Source organism: Oncorhynchus mykiss, chromosome 7 (assembly GCF_057628025.1).
Source record: "Oncorhynchus mykiss isolate SJ-2025 chromosome 7, ASM5762802v1, whole genome shotgun sequence".
NCBI lineage: Eukaryota > Metazoa > Chordata > Actinopteri > Salmoniformes > Salmonidae > Oncorhynchus > Oncorhynchus mykiss.
Genome location: NC_143028.1, coordinates 38,397,676 through 38,412,919, shown reverse-complemented (window position 1 = coordinate 38,412,919; position 15,244 = coordinate 38,397,676). Strand labels below are relative to the sequence as shown.

General features: G+C 45.2%; 1 protein-coding gene across 2 annotated transcripts; it reads left to right on the top strand.

Annotated features, from left to right (window-relative positions):
* The first annotated feature begins 493 nt into the window (after positions 1-493).
* emp3a (epithelial membrane protein 3 (MAM blood group) a) lies at positions 494-15,140 on the top strand. 2 transcript variants are annotated; one of them, XM_090240895.1, is made up of 6 exons: positions 600-742; positions 8,824-8,844; positions 11,206-11,328; positions 12,636-12,738; positions 12,981-13,121; positions 13,325-15,140. In XM_090240895.1, exons 3-6 carry the CDS (start codon positions 11,251-11,253, stop codon positions 13,498-13,500), a joined length of 498 nt encoding a protein of 165 aa, XP_090097021.1. In that variant the 5' UTR covers positions 600-742; positions 8,824-8,844; positions 11,206-11,250; the 3' UTR covers positions 13,501-15,140. The 2 variants fall into 2 exon arrangements, with proteins under 2 accessions (XP_021465040.1, XP_090097021.1); XM_021609365.3 differs by lacking the exon at positions 8,824-8,844 and having other exon boundaries at positions 494-742.
* The last annotated feature ends 104 nt before the right edge of the window (positions 15,141-15,244 follow it).

The following is a 15,244-nucleotide window of genomic DNA, read 5'->3' as shown; positions in this document are numbered from 1 at the left end:
TAATTTCCTCCCATTGACTGAATCCAGCCTGGCAACAGTAGCTGTACTGTACTAGAGACAGACTAACCCAGAATGGGTTATACAGTACATCTCCCATATTCCCACACAGTTGCCCCTAGATCAAAGCAATGGATCACTTTAAACAGGTAGTCTACTCAACTATAGTGTGACTTTGGATACAACTTGACAAAACAAATACATGAGGTAAATTGCTCCTGACAAATGCAATAATAATGTATGTTGCTATGACAGTTAAGATTCTTCTGTCTCTATAAACTGATACTGAACACATACATTACATCCTTCTACTCTTACAATTTGCTGCAGGGTTATGGAACAGATCGAAAGCAAAGTATGAATTATTCCCCATTGTATGTATACCATGCCAACATACGAATGTAATGTTTACAATATGTAGCTTTTCATGTGATTGACTCGGTTCATGACTGTGGGTGGGTCCAGTGCAGTGGGTAGTCAGTAGTCATTTTTAGTCAGTTGGTCCAGACTGTAGACTTTGGGGGAGGGCAGAGGAAATGGAAGTTTAAAACTCCCCCTGTATCCCACTCTGCATTCCAACCCCTGTCTTTCTCTAAATTTTAGAGACCGAGTGTGGGAGAAGACGAAGTGTAGAGGGGGAGGAGATTGGCATCTGTGAGAAAAGCCCGATTGCAGCAGAAGACAGGGCTGCTGAGGGTTACAGAACCAGCCACTTGGCCCCTGGAACTGAAATTTGCAATCTAAGGTAAGTCGCAATATCAAGGCTTTGAACTTGACTTGACAGTCTTGATAAATCTTTGGTTATAGTGATATCTATTGTGTTTTTGCTTTGATTTAACAGTGACACAAATATACTATATACCAAAATCATTATGTGTGTTTTGAAATATATACTTTTAAAATGGTTATTCTCAATCTAGAGTGTAATGTTATCAGAGTCAATGTACTTTGTTTTCACGGCACGGTTCCCTTTCAGCCACTCACTCGGTGTAACATACTATGAGGAGTCAATGTCAATGACCGATCATATTCACCTGATGAAAACTGAAATCACGCCCAACAGGCCAATGGATGCTGAGCCTGCCCTCGGAAGCCTTCCTGGTTATAATACCAGGCTCGCATTCATTTCCTCAATTCTTCGCTCCTCAGCTCACCTAAAGGGAGAAAGGGTCACACAATCTACAAACTTTTCAAGGACACAAAGATTGCAATTTTCGGCTTCAACTTAGGTGTCTGTTATTGGGGAGAGAGTACTGGTACCACTAAATGTTATGAGTTTTGGGTGTTGGTATTGGTTTTTGTGTTTGATAAATGTCAACTTCTTTCTGTTCTTTCTGCTCTGCTTGTTCAGCTAATGCTTCCTTGCTTGGGTAGGATTTTTGTTTGCTAAAAACCCACTACTTTCTGCTCTGCTTGTGTAACCAGTGCTTCCTTGCTTGAGTAAGATGGCCAGTGGTAAGAGTAAAGGCTAACCAGCTGAGTTTTAACCTCCGACCGTACCCTAGGGCATACTCACAAGTGTTGTCCTGTTTGCCTGGGGTGGAAATACGCTCAGTAGGCCTTTGGGTCGGACCAGTGAAGGGTCTTACGATGAAACCAGTGAAGGGTGTTCCGATGAAACCAGTGAAGGGTCTTCCGATGAAACCAGTGAAGGGTCTTACGATGAAACCAGTGAAGGGTCTTCCGATGAAACCAGTGAAGGGTCTTCCGATGAAACCAGTGAAGGGTCTTACGATGAAACCAGTGAAGGGTCTTACGATGAAACCAGTGAAGAGTCTTACGATGAAACCAGTGAAGGGTCTTCCGATGAAACCAGTGAAGGGTCTTCCGATGAAACCAGTGAAGGGTCTTCCGATGAAACCAGTGAAGGGTCTTACGATGAAACCAGTGAAGGGTCTTACGATGAAACCAGTGAAGGGTCTTCCGATGAAACCAGTGAAGGGTCTTCCGATGAAACCAGTGAAGGGTCTTCCGATGAAACCAGTGAAGGGTCTTACGATGAAACCAGTGAAGGGTCTTCCGATGAAACCAGTGAAGGGTCTTACGATGAAACCAGTGAAGGGTCTTACGATGAAACCAGTGAAGGGTCTTACGATGAAACCAGTGAAGGGTCTTACGATGAAACCAGTGAAGGGTCTTACGATGAAACCAGTGAAGGGTCTTACGATGAAACCAGTGAAGGGTCTTACGAGCCTGGTTGGCTCAAGGGCAGCTCTGGGGCAGCCTAAAGCCCCAGCTTTGGATTTGGTGGTGGAGAGTGAACCATTGGTGGTTAATCCACCTTTGATTGAGCTGTGTCGTCGGGTGGCAGATCACCTGGAGATGGATTGGGTGTCTTCTCCCCCGCAGCAGAGTTCCTCCAGGTTTGGGAGAAGGTACCTCCTGTCCCTTCAGCGCAGTGAAGCATCACTTACCCCTGTATAAAGATTTTCGCCGATGAGCTAAAGGCGACCTGGGATTCCCCTCATTCAGCCAGGCTGGTGCTACCAGGTTATAGCGAGTTAGTGATTGTAGAGGGTATGAAGAGGGCGGGGCACATTTGCAGTCTGATGGATGGAAAACTGGTGAGAAACTGAGCTCCAGATGCTAACAACGGGGCTAATCCTAGCAGGGTGCTTACGAATAAACCGTGCCGGCAGATCAGATGGACAAAGTGTACCAGGGTGAGGGGTGTGCCGGCCCGGTCATTGAATGTGGTCACAATGCTGCAGATGTATCATATCGATTTGCTGCAGGAGCTGAATGCGACTGTGGAGGTGGGGAAGCCAGTTTCAGAGCTTCTCAACAAAATCCGTGCTACGGCTGATTTTGTGCTGCGTCTGTCCCACTGTACTATCCTAGTTGGGGGGAAAGTATGGTAGCAGCGGTGGTGGCTCAGCGGCACCTCTGGTTGACATTGTCCTGGATTCCTGAGAGGGACAGGCATATGTATTTTGATGAGCCAGTTTCACCAAAAGGTTGTTTAGCTTGGCTATGGAGTTCTAACAGGCCCCTTTCAGGGAGAAACAAAAACAGGATGTAGCTCTACGGGTCTTTTTCTAATGAAGATCCTTCACCGGGGCACCTCGGCAGTTCCCGAGGCGTGATGGGAAGGGTCTAGGCCAGAGGCAGGATGCTCCAGGCCAGGGGGCGGCTTCGAGGTTCTGGGCAGTGGCGGACGTCTTGGCACAGGCGCCATGCTTGGTCAAAGGAGACCAGGGTGAAAGAAGCAGACCTCACAACCCTAGCTGGAGGAGGCGTGTTTTTGGGGCCCTCACCAAGCATTTACGGTGACAACAGTGCTCCCAAGTGGCTCGGTCAATGGGGGCAAGTTACTTGTTGCCAAAGTCCCCAAACCCGGTGTGATCCGGGTATCAGAACGGCAGTACCATGAAAGCACATTGTTTCTACCCAAGATTCCTCGGTGTTCAGGGGCATTGAGAGTGTGGTATCGTCCAGGTGTGTGCATTCCGCACATTCAGACGCACGGTTGTGGTGGATATGAAAACAAGCATGACAACAAAAAAAATATTTTCCCTATCATTCAGGAGATAATGTTTAGGAAACTGGCAGCGTGATCTGTCCAGTGGCTGGCATGCACAGTTTCACTGGTTAATGAGGACGGCGACGAGGGGGTACTGTCTGCAGTTCGCTGTGCATCCTCCTCCTTTTCGTGGCATCATTATGTCAATGGTCCCCGAGGTCCTAGCGTCTATCTTGAGAGAGATTTCCTCTCTCAAAAGCAGGCTATTCGGGTGGTCCCTATGTCTGAAGTACAGAGCGGTTGGTACAGCCGGTACTTCTTAGTTCCCAAGAGAGATGGAACGTTGTGTCCCATCCTGGACTTCTGTGTTTTTAAACAAGCACCTCAAGGTTTGCAAGTTCAAAATGCTCACACTCCTCTGGCTATTGTTGTCTGTGCGTCCCATCGATTGGTTCAAATCCGTAAATCTGAAGGATGGGTATTTTCATGTGGCTAAACATCCTCCTCACAGAAAGTTTCTGAGGTTTCATTTCGAGGGTGTGGCCTATGAGTTTCTGGTCCTGCCTTTTGGGCTCTCCCTATCACCCGCACCTTTTCTGTGGTGGTGGAGCCGGCTTTGGCACCGGTGTGTTGCCAGGGCTATGAGTATTGGCCTATCTGGGTGATTGGCTGGTCGTAGCGGTGTCGAGGGAACCGGAGGAGCTCCACACATTGGTTTCCCATATTCAGTCTCTGAATCACAAGAAAAGTTGTTTGACGCCGGCTCAGCGCATTCAGTTTCTGGGTGTCGTTCTGGACTCGGTTCTGAATCATGCGTTTTTGTCCCAACAGAGGAGGGTCGCATACCGGCTCTGTCTGGCAAGGTTTCAGCTAGAGCACTCTGTGCCTTTTCGCTTGTGCCTGATGACCTCTATGATAGCTCTGGTGTCTCTGGGACTTCTGTTGATGCGACTGTTTCAGTGTTGGGTTCAAGGTATCCCCGTGGTGCCTAAGGGACCCGTGACTGCTGTTGCAGGGGATTCTCATGGGCCAGGTAGTGTTCAGCAGGGTGATCACGACAGATGCATCCTTACTGGGATGGGGAGCGCTGTGTGTGGGCTACTCGGAAAGAGGAATTTGGTCAACAGCGCAAAGAGCGCAGCATATCAATTACCTAGAGCTCCTGACTGTTTTGCTAGCGCTGAGGTGTTTCCTTTCGATGTTGGAAGGCCAGAATGTGATGGTAAGGTCCAACAACAGGACGGTGGTGGCGTACATCAACAGGCATGGGGGTGGCAAGGTCTCTCTCACTCCTACACATGGCCTGTTATCTGCTCGAATGGAGCAGTGCGCATTTCCTGTTGCCCAGGGCGACGTATCTTCCTGGATCTCTCAACGTGGGTGATAGAGAATCATTGTACCATCTAAACCGCTGTGAAATATATTTTTCATAAGCACAAATATTGTATTTTCAGCTGTTTCAAGCTGGTGTACAAAATCACACAAAAAAGATGCAAAAACTAAACTTATGAACTGGAAGCATAGAAATAGTGCACATAGAACAGATCTACCGCTTCTTAAACTTGCTTTCAATGAGAATGACAGATCTATAACACAGATGTGAATTTGGTCAGGTCTCCCAAAAAGTTACATATTGCAGCTTTAAGTGTGTGTTATTGAACAGTAAGTTGCATTTCATGTCACTGTTTACATTATATTAGTCATGCACATGTCGAGTTTAGCACATAATATTTCCCTCAGAGTTTACTCTGTGTAATCCTGTGTAGTCAGCAGCTAAATGTGTTAATAAGCTAAGTAAGCTAGCATTGTGTATCTGTAGCACTTCATATTGTGCATATGCATAGAGAACATGTGTATAGCATCATTCCCTTAGTTACCGCTTACATGCAAGTTCTGACTGAAAACTGGTGTAAGCAGACCACTATCTCAAATCTACTGCTGATAATCTGAATAATCCTTCCAAATCTTGGCAAGTAGTTGTAAATCTGACATCCTAGAGGTGTGCCTCAAGGATCAATTTTAGGTCCACTGTTGTTAAGTATCTACATCAACAACATTGGGAGACATTGAGACAGCTGATGTACATTTTTATGTGGATGACACTGTTCTCTATTCAAGCAGCAGTAGTTTGACTTTGGCTTAAAAACGAACTCAAATGGCTTTTAACATCATTCAACAGAATCTGTACGATTTGAAGCTTGTTCTGAATTGCTCTAAAACAAAATACATGTTATTTTTCCAATACTAAACACTCTGAAAATCATGTCATTACTACCTTGAAAAGGAAGTCTACAGAGCAAGTAAAGACAAATATCTAGGAGTTTGGGCGGATGAGAAGCTGAGCTTCACTAATCATGTTGAGGGCCTGGTAAAGAAGATCAAATTGAGAACAGTTTTTTTCCAGGCTTGTTTTTCTTTGGAGGCCAGATAAGAGCTGCTACGGTGTACATTCCTGTCTATCTTCGACTACCGTGATGGTATTTATATGCAGACCTCAAGCACTACCCTGAAGGCACTTGATTCCGTGTATCACGCAGCTCTTAGGTTTATTACTGACCAAAAGCGTCTGACACGCCACTGTGACCTCTATAGTGCTGTCAGCTGGTCTTCGCTGACTCTACGTCGGCTTTAACATTGGTATGCTATGATCAATAAGGCCATTTTTGGAAGACTGTCACTTGATCTCTGTTCTTATTTGACAAGGTCAGAACATAAATACCAGTTACAGTCTCACTCCTACTTACTTCTAACGGTCCCTAAAATCAGAACGGATCATTGCAAAAAAGTGTTTTAACTACTCAGCTCGGTGGTCTTGGAATTCTCTCCAGAACAGCTTGAAACCCCAGGATCTTCTTACTGAGGAATGTGATTGTCATTCGGACTTGATGCGGTGGTACATTGGATTTACTAGTTCATCTATGGCGCTTGTATGTCTCTGTCATTTAAATGCATTTGTGTCTTCCTAAAAACAAACCTATGTGCCTATGTCTGTAAGTTGTTACAGTTGGTCTGATATTTGTCCGTGGTAGTCCTTTATTAGTGGACAACGGGTCACAACAATAACCGTCATTTCAGTCATACTGCATGAGGAGTTATTGTACACCCGTCTATTAAATGGATGTATGCTTTTGCACACTATTTGGGTTAAGATAGCACTTTAGCGTGCCTTTCCAGTGTATTAATCCAGTTAGCATTTCGTAGTTAGTCAAGCCTAACATGGCGCCGGCGCATGTTACTTCGGTGATTGTGTTGTGTCCCACCCTTTCCGATGTCTTTATGGGATTCAGTGAGATTCCATCCATTCGGTTATTAGTAATGGTGTAGTCATTCATGTGTTATTGCCAACTAGTGGTGCTTTAGTTTAAGCCTTTCATGTGTAATAACCTGTTATAGTGATGTCATATAGTCCATATTTGTCATGCAATGTCATTGTATAATAGCTGTATATCATTCCTGATTTTGATGGCACTTTAGTTATCTGCTTCCTCCTATAGGAAAACCACACATACACACACATCCACACACGCCTTCACACCCAAGTGTGCCTTGTGTCAAGCCGTAGCTCTGTACACGCTGTGCTGCCTTCATACGATGCTGTTACATACGGTCTATCTTGAAGTAAACTGCAAGTCAACTATTCACTGTGTCTTCCCATCAGTGCATCCTGACCGAGGCCCAGATGCAAGCACGCCCATACCAAACCAGCAACCTAAGAATAATACACCTTTAGCCCTCCACTACATTGTGGTCCGTTCAAACCTGGTTAAAGTGTTTACTCTGATCATCCACGGCGCCATGCCTAACCTTATCCTAGTTGTAGTACCTCAGCAGAGTATTCACAGTATTCACAGTATGCACAGTATGCACAGTATTCACATGGGAAAGAAAACGACCTTCAGCCTCTTATTGAGGGAGCTGCCAAGACAACACTCCTCTCCACCCAGTCCCTTCCTCTCCAGCCAGGCCAGATGGGACACAACTCCAGACGAGTGGGAGACCTTCAGAGAGTACAGGTTCGTCCCAGACTCCCATCTGAGCCACGAGAACAGAGGGACAGTCTCACTCAGCTACGTGAGCAACAAGAAGAGACCTCATACCCCAGTCCATAGCTAGACTCTCTCTCACTAAGCCAGCCTCTACAGAGTCCTCATCCTGAGGCATCCCTGCAGCAGAGAGAGTTCTGCCGACACCACCACGGCCCGCATCAGTGCTTGCTGAGCATGTGGAGCCATCACCCAATGAAGAGGATAAGGCTTGTGATGGACAGTATGACAACTGTGAGTTGACTGACCCTCCAACGTGGCCTTCAGCATGTGATGAGTCACTTCTGCCTTGTCATCAGAGTGGCACTCCAAGCCTACAGTGCAGCTACCAAGAGCCTCCTCCAGCAGCAGCTGAATTGTCTCAGTCCCGGCACTCACCACACCTGTCTGAAGGATATTCATCCATTAGTGGTCCAGCTAAGAGACATACTGTACCTACCTATCAGCTCCCAAACATTTCCAGTGTGGAGAACCAGCCCGCTGATGGTGCCAGGGTGTATCTACCTGTCCCTGCCACTGGTTCTCATTTTGCCCTCAGCATGGGTATCCATCCTGTTCCTGACAAGGTGTTCCAGTCTGCCACCGTTAGCCAACAGTAGCCTGCAGCCAGCTGCTGTTCCAGAGTGGCCACCCTCTCCAGCTACAGAGCATCAGTCAGCAGTCAGCCATCGTGGAGCTCTAGACCACCAGTATCTCTTCCACCAGCTGTAGCCCAGGGATCCTCAGCCCCTGTCCCAGTATCTCTTCCACCAGCTGTAGCCCAGGGGCCACCACCTGTCTCTAAGCTAAGAGTCATCCCTGTTCCAGTTAGGGGGGCTTCAGAAGCCAACAACAAGCCCCCACCTGCTCCTGATGAGGCGCACAGCTCATCTCCAGCCACGGTCCCTCCCATGTTGCTAGGACTACAGTACTACAGTAAGTCTTACAGGTCCTCTTACAGATTGTATATCACCATAGTATGTCATACCGAGTGACCAACTGAAAGGGAACGTACAGTTTTGAATATAACTACTGTTCCCTAAAGGAGGGAGCGAGGTATAACATATTTTGGCCCCGCGCCGTCAGGGGGTTTGGGCTTTCTGAAGAGTGGTACTGAATTGATGAAATACATGCGAGCATCTGTATTATAGCCAGGAAGGCGGGGCTTCCGAGGGCTGTCTCGGCATCAATTGGCCCATTGGGAGTGATTTCAGTTTTCTTCAGGTGAATATGATTGGTCGTTGACTCCCCATAGTATTTTTTTGCCTCATTCCCTCCTTCAGGGAACAGTAGCTATATTCATAACTGTACATTCTCCCTCCTACTATGTTAATTCCTCAGGTTTGCTCCTCTTCGTACTAGGTAAGTACTACATAAACAGTACAGTTTACCTCAGCAGTGAAAAAGCCTAATGCCAACCCGATAAAGAATGTGACGAGACACATACCTTTTAGAATAGTCATCACCAATCCAATGGGAAAAAATCTCCCTCTCACTATTTCACGCAGGGGAACATGTATGTGTTGTATTTGAATTTAGAAAGGAGAAGAACAGTACACACACACACAGTCTGCTCTATTCTGCAACTGAATGTCTGAACCTAGTCCTCCATTGGCATTCATCCCATAAACAGGCGCTGTCAGAATGGGCCAGCTTGAATGGGCAAGCTAGAGGAGACTGCGAAATGAACTCCTCTCAAGAAATACTCTTATTCCAGCCATTTGTTGTTGAATGGTGATGCATATTAGATTATTTACAGTATGAGGATGGGGATGGGATATAACCTTGTCCTGCATTGCTTCTAGACATCTGTATATATGTGCACAGGCTCACAGGAAAGGCATACGTCTACATACAGTTGAGGTCGGAAGTTTACGTACACTTAGTTTGGAGTCATTAAAACTCCACAAATTTCTTGTTAACAAACTATAGTTTTGGCAAGTCGGTTAGGACATCTACTTTGTGTATGACACAAGTAATTTTTCCAACAATTGTTAACAGACAGATTATTTCACTTATAATTCACTGTATCACAATTCCAGTGGGTCAGAAGTTTCCATACACTAAGTTCACTGTGCGTTTAAACAGCTTGGAAAATTCCAGAAAATGATGTCATGGCTTTAGAAGTTTCTGATAGGCTAATTGACATAATTTGAGTCAATTGGAGATGTACCTGTGGATTTATTTCAAGGCCTACCTTCAAACTCAGTGCCCCTGTGCTTGACATCATTGGAAAGTCAAACAAACAAACAAATCTGGTTCATCCTTGGGAACAATTTCCAAACGCCTGAAGGTACCACGTTCATCTGTACTAACAATAGTCCGCAAGTATAAACACCATGGGACCATGCAGCCGTCATACCGCTCAGGAAGGAGACGTGTTCTTTCTCCTAGAGATTAATGTACTTTGGTGCGAAAAGTGCAAAACAATCTCAGAACAACAGCAAAGGACCTTGTTAAGATGCTGGAGGAAAAAGGTACAAAAGTATCTACATCCACAGTAAAATGAGGCCAATATCGACATAACCTGAAAGGCCACTCAGCAAGGAAGAAGCCACTGCTCCAAAACCGCCATAAAAAAGGCAGACTACGGTTTGTAACTGCACATGGGGACAAAGATCATACTTTTTGGAGAAATGTCCTCTGGCCTGATGAAACAAAAAATAGAACTGTTTGACCATAATGATCATTGTTATGTTTGGAGGACAAAGGGGGAGGCTTGCAAGCCAAAGAACACCATCCCAACCGTGAAGCACGGGGGTGGCAGCATCATGTTGTGGGGGTGCTTTGCTGCAGGAGGGACTAGTGCACTTCACAAAATAGATGGCATCATGAGGTAGGAGAAATTATGTGGATATATTGAAGCAACATCTCAAGACGTCAGTCAGGAAGTTAAAGCCTGGTCGCAAATGGGTCTTCCAAATGGACAATGACCCCAAGCATACTTCCAAAGTTGTGGCAAAATGGCTTAAGGCCAACAAAGTGCGAGCAAGGAGATCTACTAACCTAGTTATACCAGCTCTGTCAGGAGGAATGGGCCAAAATTCACCCAACTTATTGTGGGAAGCTTGTGGAAGACTACCCGAAACGTTTGACTAAAGTTAAACAATTTAAAGGCAATGCTACCAAATACTAATTGAGTGCATGTAAACTTCTGACCCACTGGGAATGTGATGAAATAAATAAAAGCTGAAATAAATAATTTTCTCGACTGCTATTATGACATGTCACATTCTTCAAATAAAGTGGTGATCCTAACTGACCTAAGACCAGGAATCTTTACTAGAATTAAATGTCAGGAAAAACCGAGTCTAAATATATTTGTCTAAGGTGTATGTAAACTTCCGATTTCAACTGTACATGTTTCTAGTCTGATTGAAATGATAATAGTAATAATAGTAGCAGCAGACAGGGGTTTCAGACAAGTGACGGGACATTTACTTCCTAAACCTACAGCATGTTGGAGCTCTGCTATGTTCTTCAAACGCAGTTCAGGCTCTCTAGATTCCCCTGACTTATTCCCCTGACTAAGATGCCTGTGGTGGGTTGATAGCTAGGCAGAGAGAGATAATCACTGCAGGCATATGTTGAGGAGCATGATGAAAGTGAACATGTTTCCCCCTGAGAGAGCGATAGAGAGAGAGAGCGATAGAGAGAGAGCGATAGAGAGAGAGAGAGCCAGAGTATTTCAGGCAACTATCTCAAGACTTTGTCTATGTCCAGGACCCCTGGGTGTGGCCTCAGTGGAAGCTCCCAGCAGCAGCCATCATGGTTCTCCTGCTCATGTCTGTGACTGTGCTGCATCTGCTCACTCTGGCCATGCTGTTCATCGCTACCATGGAGAAGGTGAGACACTCTCCACTGTTAGCCAATCTCAACAACTAACAAAGTTAGTGTGAGAGAGGTAGAACAATTATTGTTATCAATCAATAATAACAAACCTTCTGGCATTGACAACTTAGATGGAAAGCTACTGAGGATGGTAGCTTACTCTATGGCCACTCCTATCTGTCATATCTTTAATCAGAGTCTAGAGGGAGTTGCACCACTGCACCATTCGGGGGGCTCACGAATGGTGCAGCGGTCTAAGGCACTGCATCTCAGTGCTAGAGGCATCACTACAGACCCTGGTTTGAATCCAGGCTGTATCACAACCGACCGTGATTGGGAGTCCCATGACTGGGAGTCCCATTGTACGGTGCACAATTGGCCCAGCGTCGTCCAGGTTTAGCCTATGTAGACCATCATTGTAAATAAGACTTTGTTCTTAACTGACTTGCCTAGTTAAATAAAGGTTAAATAAAAATAATAATATATAAAAAATTGTCCTCAGGCATGGAGGGAAGCCAAAGGAATTCTGCTACCCAAGAGTGGTAAAACAACCTTTACTGGTTCTAACAGCAGACGTTTCTGCCAGCTCTTAGCAAACTATTGTAAAAATTGTGTTTGCCCAAATACAATGCTTTTTCTCTGACACACACACTTACCCCACCAGACATGCCACCACGGGTCTTTCACAGTCCCCAAATCCAGAACAAATTCAAGAAAGTGTACATAACTTTATGGAGACATTATTGCATGGAACTCCCTTCCATCTCATATTGCTTAAATGAACAGCAACCTTTTTTTGAAACAGATAAAGCAACACCTCACAACGACTCTCCCTTATTTGACCTAGTTATGTTGTGTGTATGTATTGATATGTAGGCCATGTGTGCCATTTTTACATGTATGTAGTTCTGTCTTTGAGCTGTTCTTGTCTATTAATGTTCTGTAATATGTCATGTTTCATGTTTTGCGTGGACCCCAGGAAGCGTAGCTGCTGCTTTCGCAACAGCTAATGGGGATCCTAATAAAATACCTAATCCGACTCTGCAGCACTCCCTTTTCCTGGCATATGTTGCTGATATGAGTATCAAAGGCTGAAGAGAGAAACTACAACAACGTTGAATATCAACCTACGGATAGCACTATGGTGCTTAAGATAAACCTACCGGGACCTTATATAATATGCAGGAATTTAATTTATGGATATTCAATCACATCGAAAGCTCTGAAGGAATCCAACAGTGGGACGTAGCCAACCCACTTTTATGATATGGGCGGATTGCCTGCTGAACTAAACCTTTCTTCTATTGTGTGTCTCGCTCTAGTCCTGGTGGGTCTGGACCGATGCTGAGATCACAGACCTCTGGTATAACTGCATTCATGACAACGCAACGGGAAACTGGCTGTGTGCTGCCTCTAATGAAAATGGTAAATAAAATAGGACGTTTTATCCAGGCTACGTGTGGTCTTTAGGATCTAGTCTACATGTGAATGAGGATGTCACTTCTTGTCACCGCTTCCCATCGTTATTCTGTGTAATTATGCCTTTGAGTGATCATGTGCATGATGTTTGTGTTTTGTGTTTCCAATGTAGTCTTTATACTCAATGTGTCTGTCTATGTGTTGTCCCAATGACATGGAGTCTTATGGCTCATCTCTTGTTCCTCCAGACTGGTTGCAGGCTGTCCAAGCCCTGATGGTCTTCTCTGTGGTCTTCTCCTCTATCTCCTTCCTGGTCTTCCTGGGTCAGCTCTTCACCTTGTCTAAAGTCGGGCTCTTCTATTTCACAGGCCTTTGTCAGGTCTTCGCAGGTACTGTACTGGACCAGAACTTACCAGTTTATGGCAGCCAGTTATTTTGTGTGTGTACTTACTGTATATTATTTTAGAGGGTTTGTCATTAACCTAGATAAGTTGCTTCCTCATTCTCTGTTAATTGTGGTTGTTGATTCACACACGTCTATTCTCTGAAGATAATTTACCCTCCCTGTCCTCTGTCTGCTTTGCTCCTTCAGGTTTCACATCATTTGCCGCCTCGCTCATCTTCACGTTCCACCGTAAGGAGATCCTGCAGGACTCTAGAGACCTAAGCATGGGTCACTTTGGCTACTGCTTCATCCTGGCATGGTCCTGTGTACCCCTCCTGCTCTTCAGTGGAGTTCTGTATGTCCACCTGCGCAAGAGGCAGTGAGCCAAGACTGACGTGAGGTCAATCAGCAGCATCATTCAATATTACTTGGTACTGTCATCCTGTTATCACTCGACTGTGGTGAACAACAACAGAGACGCAATGTACGATGAAAGAGAGGTCTTTATTTTCTCTGTAATATATTTCCAATGGGATTTACATACACTACATTACCAAAAGTATGTGGACACCTGCTCATCGAACACCTCATTCCAAAATCATGGGCATTAATATGGAGTTGGTCCCCCCCCTTTGCTGCAATAACAGCATCAACTCTTCTGGGAAGCATTTCCACTATATGTTGGAACATTGCTGGAGGGACTTGCTTCCATTCAGCCACAAGAGCATTGGTGAGATCCGGCACTGATGTTGGGCAATTATGCTTTGCTCACAGTCAGCATTCCAATTCATCCCACAGGAGTTAGATGGGGGCTCTGTGCAGGCCAGTCAAGTTCTTCCACACTGATCTCGACATAGCATTTCTGTATGGACCTTGCTTTGTGCACGGGGTCATTGTCATGCTGAAACAGGAAAGGGCCTTCCCCAATCTGTAGCCACAAAGTTGGAAGCACAGAATCGTCTAGAATGTCATTGTATGCTGTTGTGTTAAGATTTCTCTTCACTGGAACTAAGGGGCCGAGCCCAAACCATGAAAAACAGCCCCAGACTATTATTCCTCCTCCACCAAACTTTACAGTTGGTACTATGCATTGGGGCAGGTAGTGTTCTCCTGGCATCCACCAACCCCAGAGTCGTCCATCGGACTGCCAGATGGTGAAGAGGGATTTATCACTCCAGAGAATGCGTTTCCACTGCTCCAGAGTAGTCAAATGGCGGAAAGCTTTACACCACTCCAGCAGACGCTTGGCATTGAGCATGGTGATTTTAGGCTTGTGTGTGGCTGCTCGGGCATGGAAACCAATTTCATGAAGATCCAGACGAACAGTTCTTGTGCTGACGTTGCTTCCAGAAGCAGTTTGGAACTCGGTAGTGAGTGTTGCAACTGAGGACAGAATTTTTATAAGCTACGCCCTTCAGCACTCGGCGGTCCCGTTCTGTCAGCTTGTGTGGCCTACCACTTCGCGGCTGAGCCGTTGTTGCTCCTAGACATTCCACTTCACAATGACAGCACTTACAGTTGACCGGGGTAGCTCTAGCATTGCAGAAATTTGACAAACTGACTTGTTGGAAAGTTAGCATCCTATGACCGTGCCACGAGAGCTGTCAGTAAGGTCGTTCTTCTGCCAACGTTTGTCTATGGAGATTGCATGGCTGTGTGCTAAATTTGATACACCTGTTAGCAACGGGTGTGGCTGAAATAGCCATACCCACTAATTTGAATGGGTGTCCACATACTTCTATATATACAGTATATAGTGCATGTATTGTGTGCATACTATTACTGTATCTGTGAAATACACTTTTTCTCATTTAATCTATCAATTGAGTCATTTCATTTTATAGAATTTTTTTTGACTGTAGGCAATATTGCTGCGGCTTGGGTTAATTCTGTAATTTCTGTGATGAAGTATTTGATTGCATAAAATCTTCCTCATGATCAGTAAGAAAAAAAAAGGTTGTGGAGTTAATGGCTCTTGTGTGTTTAATTCCTCTGTGAAAGCTTCTTTAAATTCCTACCACATGCCCGTTGTGAAGAACTCCAGTATGCCGTACTATAATAACCTCTGTAGGGTGTGCCACTATGTTCTTTGAGCTTCAGAGACACTCCTGTGAAGGGGCATTCATA